General features: G+C 41.1%; 1 protein-coding gene across 2 annotated transcripts in view; it reads left to right on the plus strand.

Moving 5' to 3' along the window:
* The first annotated feature begins 1,658 nt into the window (after window positions 1-1,658).
* Window positions 1,659-20,197, plus strand: part of RPS6KA3 (ribosomal protein S6 kinase A3) — a 71,291-nt gene continuing 52,752 nt past the window's right edge. The window contains exons 1-2 of one of the 2 annotated variants that reach the window (XM_085211015.1): window positions 1,659-1,976; window positions 15,524-15,580. In XM_085211015.1, coding sequence (XP_085067141.1) covers window positions 1,905-1,976; window positions 15,524-15,580 — 129 coding nt within the window. In that variant the 5' untranslated portion in view covers window positions 1,659-1,904. The remainder of the gene's footprint in view (window positions 1,977-15,523; window positions 15,581-20,197) is intronic. The other variant, XM_085211011.1, reaches the window with a different exon arrangement.

Genomic DNA, 20,197 nt, shown 5'->3' on the forward strand with positions numbered 1-20,197 from the left:
TGTTTCAGGGATTCCACTGTGTCAGCCAAAGCATCTGATGTTGCGGAAGGATGGGTGTTTATTACAGTGCTTAACATTTTAAGAGAAGTGTGTAAGGGAGCATATATTTCTGGACTTCAGTATATTATTGGAACAGGCTGTCCAGGGAGGTAGTAGAGTCACCATTCCTAGAGGCACTGAAGAAACATGGAGATGTGGCACTGAGAAACGTAGGTTAGTGAGCATAGTGGTGACAGGTTAGTAGTTGGACTAGATGATCTTAGAGGCTTGATCCAGAGGCCACGTGAGTACCTAAAGAGGTTTAACAAAGCCAACTGCAAGATGTTGCACTTGGGCTGAAGGAATCCCACATAAGAGTACAGACTGGGACATTCACTCATGGAGAGTAGCTCTGCAGAGAAGGTCTTGTTGGTCCTGAGGAACAAAAAGCTGGATATGAGTTTCCCTCTATTCTGCTCTCATCATACTCCACTTGGAGTACTGCATCCAGGTCTGAGGCCCCCAATACAAGAAGGATGTCGAGCTTTTGGAATGGATCCAGAGGGGGACCATGAAGATGATCAGAGGGTGGAAGCATTGTTTCTGTGAAGACAGGCAGAGGGAGCTGAGCTTGTTCAGCTAGAGAAGAAAAGACGTCATCAAGGCTTTCCAGTACTTGAAGGGAGCTTACGAGCAAGTGTGACTGACTTTTTACACAGTCTGACAAAGATAGGACAAGAGGGAATAGCTTTAAACCAAAAGAGAGGAGATTTTGATTAGATGTTAGGAGGATTTATTTACCCAGAGGTAGTGAGGCACCGGCACAGCTGCCCAGAGAAGCTGTGGTGCCCCATCCCTGGAGGCGCTCAAGGCCAGCTTGGATGGGGCTCTGGGCAGCCTGAGCTGCTGGGGGGCAGGCCTGCCCATGGCAGGGGTTGGGGTTGGGTGGGCTTTGAGATCTCCTCCAACCTAAGCCATTCTGTGATTCTACTATAATGGTAGAACCTTAGTGATTCTATGATACGTTGAAGTCAGCAGTTTGTGCAGTAGCTAATAGCTGAGCATAAAAACGAGTGAAATAAGTGCTCCTCTCAGAACCTGTGGGGCGTTTGACAGCTCCATCTCCTGCCCCTCAGCCTGCACAGGTATGACTTTCCTGCTCGGGGCAGCTCTTACTCACGCAGCCCAACCACCACTTAAGCGGCACTGCTTTAAAAACAAATTCCTGCATCTTAATGTAGCTTTTCCCTCTTTGCCTAATGACACTACACAGAACCGCGTCTCCCTCCCTCCCTCGCCTCCAGCTACTCCTCCGCTTACACAAACAAACTTTCAGTCTCCCCCTGCTTCCAATTCATTTTCCTGAACAGTGCCAGCCCTCGGCTGGGCTTTCCGACAGCCTCGTAACTCACGGCTTGGTTTAACTGCACCAAGCAACGGTACCAGAGAAGGCAAAACCCGCTCAGGTGCTGCTACAAAGACTGCTGCACGGCGCTGAGCAAAGTCGAGCAGTGAGGTGCCGACGGTCCTCCCGCTCCCTCAGCTGCCCGACGGGACCCGCGAGGCCTCCCGCTCCCCTCGCAGCCCGGCGACAGGAGGGCACCCACACTCCCGCCCCGCAGCCACGCGCAGGCGCCGTTGAGCGGGCAGGTAAGTGCCGGGCGCCATGTTGTGAGCGGAAGCCGTGTCCGAGCGGCGGGCCGGTGGGAGGGCGGAAGCGCGGCCCCGCCTGGCAGCGGGAAGGGGGCGGGAGGAGGGACGGCGGCAGCGGGCAGCAGTTGCCGCCGGAGCGGCCGCTGTCGTTCTTAGCCGGTCGGGCTGTCCCACGATTTCCCCGAGGGCTCGTTGTCTGCCTCGCCGCTCCCGCCCCGCCGCCGGGGGAGCGAGAAAGCGGAGCGCGGAGTTGCGGGAGCCGGGCGGGGAAGATGCCCCTGGCGCAGCTGGCGGACCCTTGGCAGAAGATGGCTGTGGAGAGCGCGGCCGAGAGCAGCACGGAGGTACGGGCCGGGGGGGAGGCGGCGAGGAGGTCGAGCTCCGAGCCCGCGGGTCCCCGTGGGGTGGGGTGGGGTAGGGTGAGTTAAGGGCGGTCGGGGCGAGGGGTGTCGGGGGAGAGTTGTGTAAGGCGAAAGCGGACGGGACCCCGCCGCCGCCGCTCTCAGTTTTCTCCCCGAGGGCGCTCGGGGCGGGCAGCGGAGCCTGCGGCGGCAGCGTGTCCCCGCGGGGCCCTCCCTCGCTCCCTCTGGGGCGGCCCCTGTGCGCCGCTTCCTGCCGGGGCACTGACTCACGGCCGCGGCCGGCCGGGCTCCCCCGCGCCGGAGTTCGGGGCGCGTAGCACGGAACCGGCCCGCGCCTCCCCTTCCGCCCCCTGCCTTCCCCGGGAGGGAGTAACCTGCGGCCGAGCCGGACACTTTGTTCCGGAGCGGTGTCTGGTTACTGTCACGGAGAGTTTCCCTTCCCGGGGCGGCCCCGCCGTCTCAGCGCGGCCTGCCCTCGCTCACCTCGCCCCGTGCCCTCGAGGCTAAGGACAGCCCCGCAGGCTGCCGCTGCCCCCCGTCCGGACGGGACGCGGTCGCGTCCGCAGTTTCGCAAGCGTTTGGGAAACCTCGCGGCCGTCATAAGGCGGCGTTGGTGGGGAACATCCCTGAGCCGCAGCGCCCGTGCGGCTTCCTGCCGCTGGTAGCGGTGAGGTGTCCTGCGCTTGCCAGGCATGGTACGCGAGGTTGCTTTCCTCAGCCGTACTGATGCCTTAAATTCACTCGCATCTAAAGGCACGGATGCCTTCGGTTATTTTCTTTTTTTCCTCTACGTTTTGGAAGAGCTTCGGGTTTGGATCTCTGTAAGCAGTACACCTATCCAGTCCGTGCTTCTCTAGTAGTTCACAGTGCGCCCCGATTCCATCTGAAAAGAAGCGGCTTCCTTTGACAGCACAGCTTCTGCCTGAATCTGCTCCAACTCATATGCAGCCAGTCTACTTCAGACAGTGCTGATCTTGAACGGTATGGACTCTGGCCAACCCAGAGCTGTAACACGCAATGTTAGGATGTATTCCATAGGTGAAGAGAGCAGAGAGAGATACCGTTGTAAAGTTTCTGCAGCATCAGAAGCATTTGTTGTTTTGATGCATGTATTCCTGCTGCTTAAAGCGACTGCATCTCTGAGGGTCAGAAGGACCTGCAGGTCTCATGTGACAGAGCAATCCTTTAAGTTCTTGCCGGTTGCCGTCAATTCCATCACTGAGTTCTGAAGCGGTGATCTAACATGATTTTATTTTAATTTTTTTAAATGTAGAGTACCTGCAATAGCAGTGTGATGTTTGAAGGGAAGATATTAGGTGAGATTTTTCTGAAGGACATCTTGGTGCTTAGACTTAGGACCTTTTCTCTAAATCATAACTGTTACTTTAGACTTCCATGCTCACGATATGTCCTCAATGCAGTTTGAATAGTAGTAGGGTATATATGCTAGAAAGATAGCAAAATAGATTGCTTTATTTGAAACGTGTGCATGATTGATTATACTTTGCTACTTGCTTATGTTAGTGTACTTCGGTTAGGAGTTGTTTTTAAACTGCTGTTGTAAACTTTTTGAAGAAAGTATTTCACCTATTTAAAAAACAAAAACACTTTAACTACTGTAAACCCATGTCAGTATTTCATAGGACACCTTGAAATTCCTTAGGACTACTAACAGAGCATGGAGCAGCAACTGGTCAGGTGTGCATCTTAAAACCCTACTCGAGGAGAAACACTTGCTTCTAGAAAATGACCAGACTGCTCCTATAAAACTGTTTCAGATGAACAGGCTTAGAAAGATCACTTACTTGAAATGAGTTTTTTAAGAGGAGATGTTTCTGTGAAAATAGATGTTTGTCAAATACATAAACAAATAACCTAAATACATAACTTAGATTTTCAATTTGCATGAGTTGTGTTTATCCATAACATAGCAGTCTCCTAATTACAGACCCTATCCTGCAAGAGTATCCTTCGGCATAAACGTTTTTTACATCCTCCTGAAACCTCACTGTGATTTCGATCATAGTTTGATAGCAGCAATGTCTTTAGCTGTAATAGTGAGGTAGAGAGTTTCTGCTAACATCTCAGATTTGCCCATGCAGTCCTTGTAATGCTGTTATCCACACAGAGTTAAGAATTATTGAGCTTTGAATATGGCTCAGACACTCTTATCTCTCTAGGTTTAATATTGGATTATTTTTTTATTCGTTTCTGGTAGAGTCCCATATTCAGCTTTACACTTCTGCCAATGAGGGTGTGATTTGCTGTGGTAGGTGAGCAAATTCAGTAGGAGGAGTGCAATACCTTTAGTACTAATTTGAAACATAGCATAGTTAACCATCAACAGCTGCTGTAACTTATGTGTACAGGACAGCATATCTGTACAACATGATCCTCTTTAAGAAATAAAGCAATTTTTTTTTTTTAAGAGAAGATACGTACTTGTAGTTTTGAGAGAGCAGTTGTTGCAGAATTTCTGTTCCTACCATTACAACTAGTTCAGTAACTTACACTGTACCATTTTCAATGTGTAAACTTGTTGGACAAAGTAGTTAAAAGATAATACATTTAATGGTGCATCTTTTGTTGTTATTTCTAAATGCTTCTGTTTTAAATTAGAACATCTTGAAAGCTTATGGAACTACACTGTCTTTTATTGATGCAGGGTTTGACTCAAGATCTATAACAAATATAGGTTTGTTTTTCATAGTGAAAATGTGCCCATTATTTTAAGCCATCTGCTTTCAAGCGAATTAAGTATTGATTTGAATTTGTATCTGGATGCCTGAATAACTACCCTGATCCTCTGATCTGTACTCCCAGCTATGCATATTAATGTTGAATGGAGCAGAATGCATACAATTACGGCAGCCAAGTTCTGGACGCTAGTATGTTGAAAGAGCTGGCTATAAGGAGAGATTGTTTGCTAGGCATCCAGGGAAGCATTTGTGCCATCTATCTTTAGATGTTTTAATTTAGGTGCTCTAAATTGGCTGTGGAGAAAGTTCACGTTTTTCCACTGCCCTTGATAGGGGATTTATCACCACCTATTTAGGTACCTAAACAGATAGTGTGAATTACCTCTCTTGAATTCCTTGTTCTGTCTTCTCTATCCAGAATTATATGAACCTCACGTAAAACAACGGGTGCTAGCATTTGACAGTCATGTGGGTTCTCAAAAGAACCCTGCACAATATAATTTGGGGGTTTGTAATTCAATTCTTATGTCAGTGTGACATTCTTTAGTCAGTGTATATTTCTGCCATGAAATCTGAAGTCATCAGGTTTCTTGCCACCTGAAGCCAAGAGGTGCTGGTTGCAATCACCTCTGTACACTCTACTGATTAGTGTAATCAGTGTTAGACCTGTGTTCCACAGTAACAAAGCTGGATTTATAGTAACTTAGCTGGAATGCTGAAGGAGAATCACCTAAATGTGTTGTTTTGTACAGATTTCAAAGGCTATTCATCACCTCTCCAATATAGCTAGAATTCTCAGCAGTGCCTCTATGGCACTCAGCTATCACTTGGATGAATATCTGTAATCAGTATGGTGCATTCTGAAGTTTGGGTGGTTTTTGTTCAGTTTTATCAAATGGAATGTTATAAATGGCTATGGGCAACATATATAGGTGTCATATATGTACCTTCAGCTTATATTTATATATATATGTGTGTGTGTGTGTGTGTATAGGCTGAAGGTTAAAAAAAAAAAACAGGAATGTGTGTGTGTATATATGTAAATATTGACTTGAAAAGCATCCCCTCTGCATGGAGAATGTTTTAAGTGTTGTTGTTATGTTGTTATTTCTCTTTTTTTTTTTTTTTTAACCTTTCAGATTCTGAGTGGTACGGTTTTACCTGCAGAGTATTTTTCAATTTAACAACTTCGTACTGAGTGTGACATGCTGCTGATTCCTTGCTGTTGGTGGCTAGATGGAGGCAAGTGCTTTGCTCGGCTTGCCTCAGCACCTTCATGCAGCAGTGTGTGTACTCTTCAGTTGTTGGTTCCCTCGTGCAAGATCTGAGTTTGACTTCTCGAGCTGTTCCATCAGTTTTCTGATGATATTGGCAGTTCTTTTCTTCAGGTTGTTTTGTTCATTACAGTGTCAGTAGTATTTCTTGCCACAGCTAGTCTCTAGCACACAGTAGATATAAGCTGACAGACGCATTTAAAGGAATGTCTGCTCTCTTTGAGTTGATTGTGATCTGTCACACACTAATTGTAGTTGTTTTCCACTTGAAGTGCTTGACTTAGATTCACAGTGAGACACAGACTAAGGTGGGTGTTTAGTTATTTCTGTATATCAAAAACAGGAGCTCTGATATAGACTGAAGTTGTTTTTCTACTGTAATTCATAGCAGTGTTCCAGTAGTAAAACCTTTATGCAGTTCTTCAGGCAACAGTAAAGTCTTGTAGTTGTTTGTTTCAGTTCTAGTGACTTCAGAGGGGGAGTAACTTTATCAGTAAAACTGAAGAAATTAGAATCTCTTCAGGGAATTTTCTAGTTCAGACATGCTAAAGTGGTTAATTATTGCAAGCACTGCGCTATCTACTTGCATGCATGATATCATGGTACTTACTCTCTCCTTATTCTGTGGAATAAAATAAAATGCCTCACCCATTGGAAACAGAAGGGGAAAACAGTTCTGTTTAACAGATGGGCAATTAATGTTCAGCATCTTAGTGGCTCCGTCTAGCATAATGCATGGGATCTGTTCTGGTCTTGGGAGACGAACTCTGATTTCCAGGGACTTACTCCAGCGGCTTAACCACAAAGTTACTTCTCCCTCATTCTTATCAATAACAGTTACCATATGCTTGCTTTGATGCAAGGAACCCCCTGTGGTATTCCTAAGCTCCACTGAACTGTTTTTGGAGGAAATGTCTTTTTTTTTTTTTTTAAATCCTTTGAGTGAAACGAATGGATTGTGTAAAAATTAGAATGTGTCTCCTTAAAGATGTTGTTATCTTCTCTCACAAAAGTGTGAAGGTTCCAGGTCTATTATTAACCTTTCATTTCAGCCATTAATTTGTTGGAGCAGTTTGTTTACTGTACACAAAAGATGTGAAGAAATGGTATTTAATTGTGACTTAAATGTCCAGTTAATTGTAATTTTGAAAAATGCTTCTCTTTTCACTTCTTAAAAGCCAAACTACTTTGTTCTGAAGGCTCAAAAGTTGGTGGTTTCTTGGTATAATTAGATATATTATTTCTTACATAACAAGATTGCCAAAATTAATTACTGTTAGAACTTAAACATGCATGTCAATGTGTGTGTGTGTGTGTGTGTTTTTTTTACTTAATGAGGAATCTTCCACATCAGCCAGCATGTGTCCCATGGTCATCTTGGAAATCCTATGCTTCAGGAGATAGAAGAGTTGATCTCTAGAGGTCCCTTCCAACCCCTGCTATTCTACAATTGTATGAATAGTTCTACTAAAAAGATAAACTGAGGTATGGAACAACGTTACTATTTCCTGAAACTACTAAAGTGGGTCACACAGGAAGGTATCTAGATGAGTCTTGAATATCTCTAAAGAAAGAGCCTTTACAACCTCTCTAAGCAGCTTGTTCCAGGGCTTTGTCAGCCTCACAGTAAGGAAGTTCTTCTGCATATTTGTATGAAAGTTACTATGTTCCAGTTCTTGGCCGTTACTCCCTGTCCTACACACCACTGCAGAATCTGGCGTCATCCAGTTGCCTCCCATAATTTAGATATTTATAAACACTGAGTAGATCCCCTCTCAGTCTTTTCTTCCATAGACTGAACAGACACAGGTCTTTCAGACTTTCCTTGTACTTGCACCAGGCCCTTTATCATCTTTGTTGCTCTCCACTGGACTCTTTCTGGAAGATCCTTGTCTTCATAGAGTCACGGAACTGTAGGGGCTGGAAGGGACCTCTAGAGAGCGAGTCCAACTCCCCTGCAGAGCAAGCTCCCTAGCACGTCCAGGCAGGTCTCTCCAAAGAAGGAGACTCCACAGCCTCGGGCAACCGCTTCCAGTGCTTGGTCACCCTTACTGTGAAGAAGTTCTTATGCACATCTGTGTGGAACTTCCTATGCTTCAGTTCATGGCTGTTTGCCCTTGTCCTATCACCACCTGCTGCTGAAAAGAGTCCGGCCTTGTCCCTTTGCTTCCTGCACCTTAGATATTCATAGACGTTTTTTTAACAGGGGAGCGCGGAACTGGATACGGCACTCCAGATGTGGCCTCACCAGGGCAGAGTAGAGGGGAAGATCATATCCCTCAACCTGCTGCCTGCTCTCATTTTAATTCAGTCCAGCATACTGATGGCCTTCTTGGCCCTAAGGGCACGGTGCTGGTGCACAGCCAACCTGTTGTCTGCCAGAACACCTAGGTACTTCTCCGTAGAGTTCCTCTGCATGTGTAGGACTCTGCACTTGCCCTAGTTGAACCTCATCAGGTTTCTTTCTGCCCAACTCTCCAGTCTGTCTGGATTCTGGTGAATGACAGCATAGCCAACTGGCACGTCACTCACTCCTCTCAGCTTCATATCATCAGCAAAATTGCTGAGGGTGGATTCCATCCCATCTTTTAGGGTACACCACTAGTTACGGGCCTCCAAGTAGACTCTGTGCCACCAATCACAACATTCTGAGCTTTGCCAATCAGACAGGTCTTAACCCACTTCACTGTCCACTTATATGTCCTGTACTTTCTAAGCTTCATTACAAGGATGCTGTGGGAGACAGTGTCAAATGCCTTGCTGAAGTCGAGGTATGCGACATCTACTAATCTCCCACCATCTACTCAGCCAGCAGTGACATCATAGAAGACTACCAGGTTGGTCAAGCACAATTAACCCTTGGTGAATCCATGCTGACTACTCCTGATAACCTTCTTCTCTTCCAATTGCTTGGAGATGGCATCCAGAACAAGTTATTCCATTGAATGTTTGAGTGGCTAAGTGACAAAATGAGTAAAAATAAGTAATGCTTTAGTTGACATCAATATTTAATATCAACCTCTATCGTTCATCCTGTGAAGAGATTATAAGAGAACAGCTCATATGGTCTGCGTTGTAAGGAATGAGAGCAGGCAGCCTTGTTGCTCATGGGGGTGAGGACGTGGTGCTGCTCCCCTTTTGGAAGGAGCCCTGACAGGCACAGGATGTTCAGTGGGCTTGGGTCTGTAGCAGGCAGTGAAGTGAAGCATCCCCACCTTCTCATGTAAGTACAGTCTTGGTATGGAGACTTGGATACTGTCAGGTGATTTCTCCGTGCTTATTTTTATCCGTAGCAATTGAACAGATAGATGTTGTGTATTTTACTAAGTTTACTGAGCTTAAGTGTTAATGGCAGTACTTTGCGACTCCTATAAGTAGGGAACTAAATAAAATTCTTCAAAGCAACTGAATGTACATGATTTGGAGCTTTTTTTACCTGTAGAAAAATAGCTGGCCTGGACTATTCTATGATGCTATATGTTTGACATTTCAAACAATGCCATGGCACTTGTACTGCCTGAAGCCAAGATAATTCAGCAAATTAAACTCACAAATAGCTGCAAGCTCTTCTTGGTGGTGGTGGTGGTGTTTTCTGACCTTTCTTGACACAAGGCTGGTGAAGTGCCAGTGCCAAGGATGGTGTAACAGTGGAGGAAGGAGGACTGCTTTTCTGTGGCAATTAGGTTGTGGTGGTGTAAAACTGTACTCTTGTGTCATACTAGATGAGAAGAAGGTGGCACTGGAAAGTAGATTGATTTGGAGTTACAGTTGTTCTGGTATCATAGCACGAGGAGGCTTCACTTTGTATGTTCATAATGATCTGTATGTTACTGGCTTATATCTGAGGTTGCCTGCCTACAGAAAGGTAAGTTTTGATGTCCCGCATCTTTTAAAATCTGATGCCTTAGTCAACACGACTTAGAAGGAGCTAAATGAAATTAGTTGAACTTCAAGTAGGGGTTTTATAGAAATAAATTCATGTACCTTTTAGGTTTCGTCTGATGGTTTTTTTTTTTTCCCTGAAAATTAAAGGTTCTTATACTCATTTGTGCTATCTTTATATGTAAAATACATTGAATATATTCCAAGAGATAACAGCTAAAGAAAATCTAAGATGATAGCCCACTTCTGCTACTTGCATATGATAAGCCTTAATCAGGTTAGGATTTAGGTAAGTGCTTTGGATATGTGTGGCTTTGTAGCTGTGGAGTTAGGACATAAGTCATTAATTCAGATCCTATTAAAGCCTTATATTTTAGCTGGGCATTGGAATAGCTTGCGAAAACTCCATTACTGAAGATTTAGAAGGAGATAAATGTCTGAAGTGACATTGTAGGAATAGCTGATCGTTCCTTAGGATAGGTTGGATGACCTCTCAAGGGGATCTTGAGTCTTTTTTCAACTATTTTTCTGCAGTGCTATGATTTTTATTTTTTTTTTTCCTCAGAATAGCTCACTACTGCTTATAATAGCAAATTTAAGCATGTATAGGCCAAAAGCTTTTACTGTGTATAGTTCCAGACCATGCTGCCTTGTACTAACAGCAAATTTGTTAGAAATCTTTCCCTAGGAATACTGTATTCTGTGCTGCTACATAACAAGCCAGAAGCATTGATAAAGCTTTATTCAATTCAAAGATTGCAGAGTTCCCTAACTGCATCACTTCCTTGGAGTCCCTGGGACACGCTGGAGTGAAGTGCTTGGATCTACATATTGTCAATGTTTTTATTGTCTAAATAATAAGTAATGAGGAAAGTTCTTGTTAGGAGAAAGCTAGAAAGGAGAAACCTTGGAGAAACTTCAGACATTCAGGTACTTTGTTTAAATTATCATTCCAAAGCCTCACGAAGCCATCACCTACGTTAGTCATTGGCCATTTGTAAATTCTAAATGCTAATTTTTCTATGGTGTGTTTCAGACCTTTTATTCTATCTGCTTATTTGTGTACTCAGAATGTCAATCTGCACTGATAAACAGTTTGTAACTCATGATTTGTCCACTTGTAAACTCTAAGAATACAACATTTTTTATTGTACCTTAACTAGTGGGTGTAGTTCTGCTAAAAGGCACCAGTTATATGGAAAACTAAGTAGTTGTACAACATGCTGAACTCCATTAATAGTATGAAACCTGGTTTCTGTCTTGTATACTCAAACCCAGTTTATATCAGTAGGGTATGTTAAGATTAATTGAAGAATTGCATCAAAAGCTAGAATTGCTATCACTTTTACAACGGATTTTAAAGCAACTGATAATTATACTTGGAAAGAAGGAGTTTAAATACTTGGCTGTGAGGCTTCTTAATCATCCAAAAATAATCTAGGGACAGTCTAAACACAAAACAAAGATGTTTGAGGGGAGGCAGGAGGCATATGGGAGCGTGCAGCATTCAGAAAGCTTCATGGTCAAACCTGCATACTTCAGAAAAAAATGAAGTGTGTTAAAACTGCATGAAAGAACACCAGTTCAACAGAGTACATCTGTATTAGCAGGACTTTGATCTTTGCTGTGCAGGCTGTGAGGCTGCAGACACTAAACTAAATCTAAAAACATCAAGCGAAAGCTATCTGTTTCAATATTGATGAAGCTAACAGGAAAAATTAAAAAAAGTGATTGTGACAGGACACAAATATGACTTAATATTTCAATTAATGATTTAGACACACATAAATAACTGGGTAGGATCAAGAATCAGTGCTTGATATTGTTCTTATTAACATTCTGCACCAAGTTGCTATTACTAGATGCTGTGTCGGGTATTTTGCATACAAGATTACAACTAGCTCAGTGCTGGTCAGTTCAGTGTGCTGGGTTTATTGTGTGAGTGCAGAAGGCTGTACCATTTTGACAGACTTCTGAGGTGAATTTGATCTGTTGCAGCAGATGCTGAAAGCATAATTTGGAAAAAAAAAAAGTAACATGAGGACTATGGATCAATAAATAGTTGTAGTGTAGAGTGCAGGATATCATCTGCTTCACAAAAAGGGTTTAATTGATTGACTGTTATGTCACAGGTTCTAGGAGCTCTTATGGCTGATGCAGATTCTGTGATATTTGTCTGCTTTTAGCTTGAGCTAAGAACGTGCAGGATCCCTTTTGTCTTCCTTCTCACATGCTTTTAGTAAAATAACTCAAACCTAACTGTCTTTAAGTATTTATTTCTACCAACTTAGTGAAATGTGGCAATGGCTTTTTGGGAGTTTGTTGCTAACAACACAGCTGCCACTGTAAATCAGAGAAGGAAATGAGATTTTGAGTGGCTTTACCTCTATAAGGGACGTGCAAACCTTCATTTCTTGGTGTAATTTAATTGCTGATGTGTTTGGGGGGTAAGTAGGAGCTGTCTGTAGATGTTCTTTGTTGTTTTTCTTACAGTTCTCTTGTGCTGTCATCTGAAATGCTTGGTGCTCACTGTTTTTGCAGTCCTAGAATGGATCTTTGATCATTCTGCTTGCTTGACATCCTACAGGAGCCATACAACTGAAAAATAATCAAGGTCTATAGTCTCTGTCATTTGAATTAGACCAATCCATACATTAAAAGATGCATTTAGCCTTCTCTTAGTCTATATTCATCAGATAATTATATATGGTCACAGTGTTACCTCACTGAGACATGTCCTTGGTTCTAGTAAATACTAGAGCAAATCTAGTCTAACGAAAGGGCTAGATGCTCTTCTTAAGCATTCTGCAGCCTTATTTGCTCTACAGTGGTTTAAATGTTGTCATTTCCATTGTGAACTTTTTGGCTTTACATTTAAACTTAGAGGACATCCAGAACACTTTGCAGACGTTCTGGATACACGACTGCTTTCTATTTAATGGCATCTCATACCAACAAACCATAAATCATACATACATCATCTTTGCCTTACATGCTTCCACTGTTCTGAGCAGAACTGGTTTTGCCATGCGGTGATTTCTTTAGCATAATCATTGCATGGGTAGACCTGTTTAAAAAGATCTTGCTAATCCAGTGTCCTGGCTCGGATACAGTTGCATGGCATACATGCTGATTTCTTGAGTTTGTTCATTGTTCCAGTACATGTGCTTGGAATCTGTTTCTTGAGTTCAAATGAAAGCATTGGAGGATTACATAGGAAAACCAGATTGTAAAAAACAAAACAACAACAACAAAAAAAGCTGCTCATTTCTGATGCAGAAATTTGCTGTGTTTTGTTTGGTTGTTCTTTTTGTTTTTCTAGTAGAATAATGTTAAAGTGAATGAGGCTAAAGACTGGATGTTAAAGATTGGGACCTTCTTAAAAAGGAGATTTGATCTCAGTTCTTTTAAATGGCATTAGTTGTCTTTAAGTAGTAGAAGTGGGATCTCGAGGTTTATTTTTTTTGATAAATTCTTCTTAATCTGCCTCTAATATTTTTCTTCTGCATAATTACTGTTGTAGCAGGAATCACTGTTTCTGAAAATCTGCATATGGAGTCAGTTTAGAGCACATGGCTTTGATGCATAAATTGCCCTGTTTTAGGCCCCAGAGTTGAGCCATCATTAGCTGTCAGGACGTTTCAGACTCCTCCTTTCAGGCTGAAGTCAATTGTCTTACTTGTCTGATGTTTTTCTGCTGATTTTTTCCTATTGACGAGATACTTTGGAAGCTATCTTGTGGCACGAATAGAGCACAGAGATGTGTAGTTAAATTGTCATTTGATTAAACGTATGTCGTAGATTGGAGAGAAGGGAAATTGTGACTTGTAGCCTTGATAGAGATGGTAGATGGAAGAACAATATAAACAATTGTGTTTTCTTGTAAGCAGGCTTCATGAAAAACACTAATTTCTTAACTTAGCTGAGCTGGTATTTTTATGGTCTTCTATGTGATAATTTAAATTGTTGTGTATTTTAAGGAAGAACAGTACAATATCTCCTGTCAGTACTCCTAGTAAAAGATGCCAGCTGCAGTGAGGGAAGGTGAGGCTTTTTGGAACCTCATCAAATAACTCTTAGCTGTACAATTAGAAGGTGCAATGCTGACAGCCCTTAAATGAGACATCTTATAAAAATTATATTCACCTCTAGTAGCATAGCTGGTTTCTTACTAGTCCTCCTGTAGAGAAACATGCCTTCTAACCACAAGTCTCTAGTGTTTCTCTGAGGTCTGTTAACATGAGAAAATGGCAGTGTTGTTCTGTGTCACCACTCTGCACTGCAGACAGAATCAGTAGCTGAGCCCTTCCCTCTGCCTGTGCTTTAAGGGGGTGGAGGGGAGGCCAGAGTCATCTTTGGGTAATGCATAATTCTCATAATCTAGTCTTACCCATTAGTGTCTTATATTAAAAATGAAGGGGGAAAAACTTGGTAGAGAGCTTGTAATTATCTGAGACTAAACGTTCAGTTTGGCGTAACTGAAAATTTGAATTTGTAAGTTGTTAGAACTTAATCTGTCTTTTCATAGAAAAGAGTCTCTACTTGTAAGCTGACTACACCTATCAGTTGCAGAGAATGCTAGAAAGGTTCCACCCAAGTCTGCTGAAAAACCGAATGGTGGGAAGGAACTTGTAGGAAGAAGCTGAAATCTCTGAACCCTGCCTCGCAGCTTCCTTAACTTTCTGACATCTAGAAAATATCTATCCATATATGCATGTGACTTTATTTTAAGTAAATTAAATTCTGCAAAAATAGATTAATTAGGACTTACGTTCTCTGGGGAAACAATCCACTAGTACTACAGGGCACAACCATTTTTGGTAATTTTTTAAAATCTATTTTGAAAAGAATAATGAGTCTGTAAAACTTTAAGAGCAAATGAATAATTAAAGCCACAGGTGATACCTCTTACTATTACCTTGGCATATATTTTTCCTTATTAGCTGCTAATGTATATGTTTGTTGTGTAAGCAAAGTCATCTGTCTGGGAAAAGTGCCACTTAGATATTCACCAAGTATAGTACCACTGATGGGGAAGAAAAAGCATTTGTTAACCAAGAAGGCATTTAGGCTTTTTTTAATCTCGTGACTAAATTTTACATCGAAAGCTTTTGTAGGATGGTCCCTAGGAAGGTTAAAACAAACAAACAAAAAAGTACAGCGTTGACTAATTAGCCACCAACTGTAAACATTCATAGTTTTTCTAATAATTATATACTGTAGTTATAAACGTTCTTGTAGTACTAATGACAGAACACAAGAACTTGGTTTTAAAAAGAGTATTTATGTTTGTTGTTGTGGCTTATTGCTGCACATTCTTCATCTGATTTAGCTTTTTGCAGAGGTTGTAGTAGTGGAAAATAATGCTCTGTAGTACTAAGACTTAAAATTTGAAGTTGTTTTTTACAGTTTTCTTATTGTGACTATTGTGCAGTTTGGTAGTACGTGAGGATGAGAATGAGAGTGGCGTCGTGCCTAAAGACAAACAGCAGCTTTCCGTACTGGCTTCCAATGATTTTTTTGTTAGGTTGGTTGTTTTTTTGTTTCTTTTAGAAAAGAACTCTTGATCTTGTAGAGGAGCATGCCATCAAACCCATTGGCAATGTATTTATTTCTGTAGTTGAATTCAATATCTCTAGTAACTTCCTCTGTCTTTTTTCTTTTTTTTTAACAGAATGGACAGCAAATTGTGGATGAACCTATGGGAGAAGATGATATCAACCCACAAAATGTGAGTAGATTGTAACAAAGGTAGTGCTATATTGTGATGCACTGATGCCACACAATCTATTTGCAGGTTGCCAATGATGCCTTTTTGTTCAGGTTTGCATCTCACGTCAAGTAATGTAGAATCCTAATATTTTTCAGAGAATTTTTTTCTCACTTATTCTTGTCTGTTTGGTATCCTACTGTTTGTTCTGATTAATGTTTATAGTTTCTACGCTATTTTTAATATGAGTTAGGTTTTGCTGTTGGAGAGCACAAAGTTTAATATTGTAGAAATTGGATCGGAGAGTGTAAAGACTTAATAGTAAAATGTGGCTGCTTAGATCATTCCTCAACAGGAGGGGAGGTTGAGCTTCTCTTTCCTTATCACAACAAATCTTAACGCTGGTTGTTCTTTTTTTACTATCTACTTTTCCTCATACCTGTGGGCAAAGCAATGCCATTGGCTTGTTGGTCTGATCAGTGCATGTATACAAATATTTTACGTCTGTGAGTTCGAGTATTCTTTATTAGCAGTTAAGGTTTCATTTGTGGTCATGTTACCACAAATGATTCTGATATGGTTAAATTTCACATAGATTCTGTTGAAGGTGCGTGTGTGCTTACTTTATGAAATCTGATTCTTTCAGAGTGCCATACACTGTAGCTTTTCCCTTTCTAGTTTGTATGTAAAGTGCAGCAGCAGCTATCACCTTTAGTTTTTCTGTATATCATAAGATTGCTCGGCAGTACCTGTTTATTCTGTTTCATTGCTCATGTTAGTTTTTTCTCATTGTTCTTCTATGAATATTCTTCATATTCATGTTTCTACATGAGACTAGAATATTTGCATAATAAATCTTCATTAAACTGGAAGATTGTTTCTATTTCGCTTCTACATAGATTATTAGGATAATACTAAATTCAAGATGCAAAGTTTTAGATTCTCTTCCTAGATGGATCTCACTGGAGTGCATTCAAAAATAGTGAAGTTAGTCATTTGTGGCACAGTGGTTTAAGTCTTTCCTCCGTTGATGTGGATTCTAGTTTTGCTCTTGTGATGCTGTTCTTGCTAGCTGGAGTAGAAGGGAACTTCTGTTTATTGGTTCAGAGTTAAGAAAGCAACGGGCCCCACGAAAGAGGAAATACTCAAAGATGAGAGCTGTAAGAATCAGTTTTGCTGGTGGCTTAAGATCCATCCCTTCCTTGGATGAGATGCTAAATGCTGAAATGTACTTAATGGAAACTTCCTTAGTGATGAAATATCCAGAGGCTGACCTATTAATATAGATCTCGAGTGTTCGTTGTAAATCAGATCTGAACAGTAGGCAGTAGTTTACAGTGGCTAGTTTTGAACTAACGTGTTCTGAAATACTTGTGGTAGCAAAGTGGTCTCTCTGAATTGGAGATGGCAAATTAACACGAAAGATGCAGAATCACAGAATTGTAGGGGCCAGAAGGGACCTTTAGATACTCCCTGAAAAGCAGGCCCCCTACAGCAGGCAGATACCTATCTCTCTTTTCTTCTTTCCCCACTTATTTATTTCAGTTATCCATAAACTATAAAAAGCCCAGACCTCATAATCCTCTCTACTTTCAGGATTCAGTAGTCTTTCAAGGGAAGTACAAAGGTAAGGAAGGACTGTGGAAGTACAGTTTCTATTGCTGTTGTTATGGAGAGGGATTAATTTTTCTTAAGCTCATCTTTTTGAAAATGGGAGTGGCGGCTAAAGAGAAGGTTGCAGACCAGATGGTTCAGCCATTATCAGTAGAAGTCAGACTTTCATTTTACAAAACTTCATAATGTGAAGATACCAGTAACTATAGGTTTCTTCATGTGATGCCTGTGACTTTGTCAGCTATCAAGGCAACTCTAATATTACCTGTAATGTTGCGTCAGACAGCGCTAGCTGACCATTAGATTTTGTTGATAAATGGTCCTTACCAATAAAACACAATTTTTGGAACTCTGAATATGATTGAAGTGCAATATATCAGGGCTCATAAGGTGATAGTGTACGTTAGGCAGAGTAAGGAAGGAACAGTACTTGTAGGCAACACCAGAAGGAGATCATTTGTTCTTAATTTTCTGCATAGCACAGACTATAGTGCTTCCTTTAATTCTTATTTGAACTAGAACACCTTTTCCTGGGAAAGTCTTTGGTTTTGGTTGAAATCTTGAGAACAGTAATGAATGAACTGAAATACTTGTTAATATATTCTGGTTATTGCCACTGCCTGATAAAATTTGACTTTGAATTTGTAGCTTCACCTTCTACCTATGGAACTTTTTGTGTCTATATGCTAAATTATATTATATTGGGCCTATGTAATAAGGTTTAGGTAGTGGAGAGGGTGGCCTCTGTGAGAAAAAATAAGTGTTGCTCTCATGTTAGGCAGAGCTAATTCCAGCTGGCACGAAAACAAACCCACAGCTGCTGTTGCTGAGCCTGTCAGTGATGCAGGTGGTACCTTTGTGCTGACATATTTACAAATGGCTAGAAATGTTTTGCAGAGACAGATTGGCAAAGAAGTAAGGGGAGGATGTGCTTCTTGTTCTAGAACAGAGATTCATTTTGGCCCATGGAGAAAATAATGGTTAAGCTTATCATGAAGCAAATTAGCAAGCCATCCCCCTGCAGCCCATGGAAGGTCGTGTTGGAGCACATACTGCTCTGCAGGCCCTGGAGAGGACCTTGCACCAGAGCAGATTCATATGCCTTGCTCCTTGTGAGAAGACCGACAGTGGAGCAGTTTGTGAAGGGCTGTATTTCATGACAGGGACACCACAGTGGAGAAGGAGAAAAGTGTGAGGAAGGACAGGCAAAGACAAAATGTTAGAAACTCATCCCTCTATGCTTTCTCTATCTCTTCCCCCTGGCCCCTGAACAGCAATAAGGCTGTAAAGCTAAGCCTGGGAAGAAGAGGGAGTGGAAGGAAGGTGGTTTTAGTTTTGTCTTTATTTCTTCTTATCCTACTCTATTTTTAATTGACAATAAATAGATCCTCCCTAGGCAGAATGTGTTTTGCCTGTGACAGTTGTTGGTGATTTCCTGGCCTTTATCTCAACCCACAAACTTTTTCACATCTTATTTTTTTCTCTCTCCTGTTGAGGAGGGGAAGTGAGAACATGACTTAGTGGGCATCAGTCAGCCTAGGTTACCTCACCTCAGCTATCAGGTTTCTCTTTCAGGTTTTCTAACTGCAGGATTACTTCCAGGTAATTTCCTGTATTTTCTTCAAATGTTTCCAAACTGATGCTTCTTAGGAGACAGAGCAAATTATTTAAATGTAATAGCAACCACTAAAAAATATTTATTTAATATTCTTTCTGTGATGCTCAAGGTATTTAAGGTTGCTTTAGCAGTTCAATTCCTTAGACCAGGTTTTTTTGTTTTTTTTTTTTCATTTATTTCTAGGTTGTGGTGAGTAAATGATTATCAATAGTGATTTAAAAATAATAATAATAATAATAATTTTTTGGTGCTTTTTTTTCCTACTGCTCAGTTATAGCTGGAAGCTAGTCTTCGGCTGTCAGCAATTATAGTGCTACCTCAGTGGAGGTGTGAACGATTCTTGTATGCCACATCAGAAGTCAAAATATTCTCATGGCTGTGTAATGTGTACATGTCTTCAGGACAGTTACCACCATGCTGTGGAGAGAAAAGAGGAGTGAAAAATTGAAAATACTGTGCCCTTTTGCTGTGTTAAGATAATATGCTGGTAGAATACTATCTTTGTTATATCTGGTTTTATAACTTTTGTCAATGTTTTTTATCTGATGAATGTCAGAAGTAACCTGGGTTCAGCAGGAATGTAAGAGCAAATAAAAAACTGGCTAAAGTATCTCCTGATATGGAGACTACCTAAAAAGGGAAGCAGTTTAAAGCCTTTTACTTGCTACCTTTCTTGCTTTTGTGCTATCTACCATTACTTTCTTCACTTCTATATCCATAGAGATTAAGTAAGTTAGTTAAACAAATTAAATGCTTTGAGTTCTTTCCATCATGATGTGTGCTTTACTGCTTTTTAAATCAGATTCAGTTTGACTATGGTTGAAACACTCTAGTACATCTAAAGTTTTATCATTGCACTTGCTGAAGCATAATTACTGAAATTACAGAAATATTAAGATCCAAACATTTGTGAAAAGTTGCAGTAGTGCTTTGTAAGCTTCAGGAAAAACTGGCATACATTTCTGCACAATAGTTTGCTGGGACTGAAGATTATTGGTTTGTTTTTGCTGCTTTTGTGTTTTTAGTATAGTCCAGAGTGGAAATAATTCAGGCACAAACAACTGGGATGGAAAAAGTAAACACTGTCTCCAGTGGTAGTGGCTGCATAATATTTCACTTAACTTTTTCTTCTATGCTTTGGTATAACTTTAAACAAAACCCCACTGTTAAATAAGAATTATAACATATATGTAAAATTAATTGGAAGTGAAGCATGAAACAGCCTTAAAACATGCTGATCTGGATGACGAAAAGCTAAATTTGTCTTTGTGTATCAGTTTTTTAATAGAAAAGGTTATGAGGATAATAAGATCTTAGGAAAAAGCTTAAAGATTCATTAAAAAATATGTAGGCAAAATAGTTTATCTAATTACTGAACTTGATCAGTCCATTATATATAGTAATAA

This window comes from Meleagris gallopavo, chromosome 1 (genome assembly GCF_905368555.1).
Source record: "Meleagris gallopavo chromosome 1, MGAL_WU_HG_1.1, whole genome shotgun sequence".
In the NCBI taxonomy this organism is placed as follows: domain Eukaryota; kingdom Metazoa; phylum Chordata; class Aves; order Galliformes; family Phasianidae; genus Meleagris; species Meleagris gallopavo.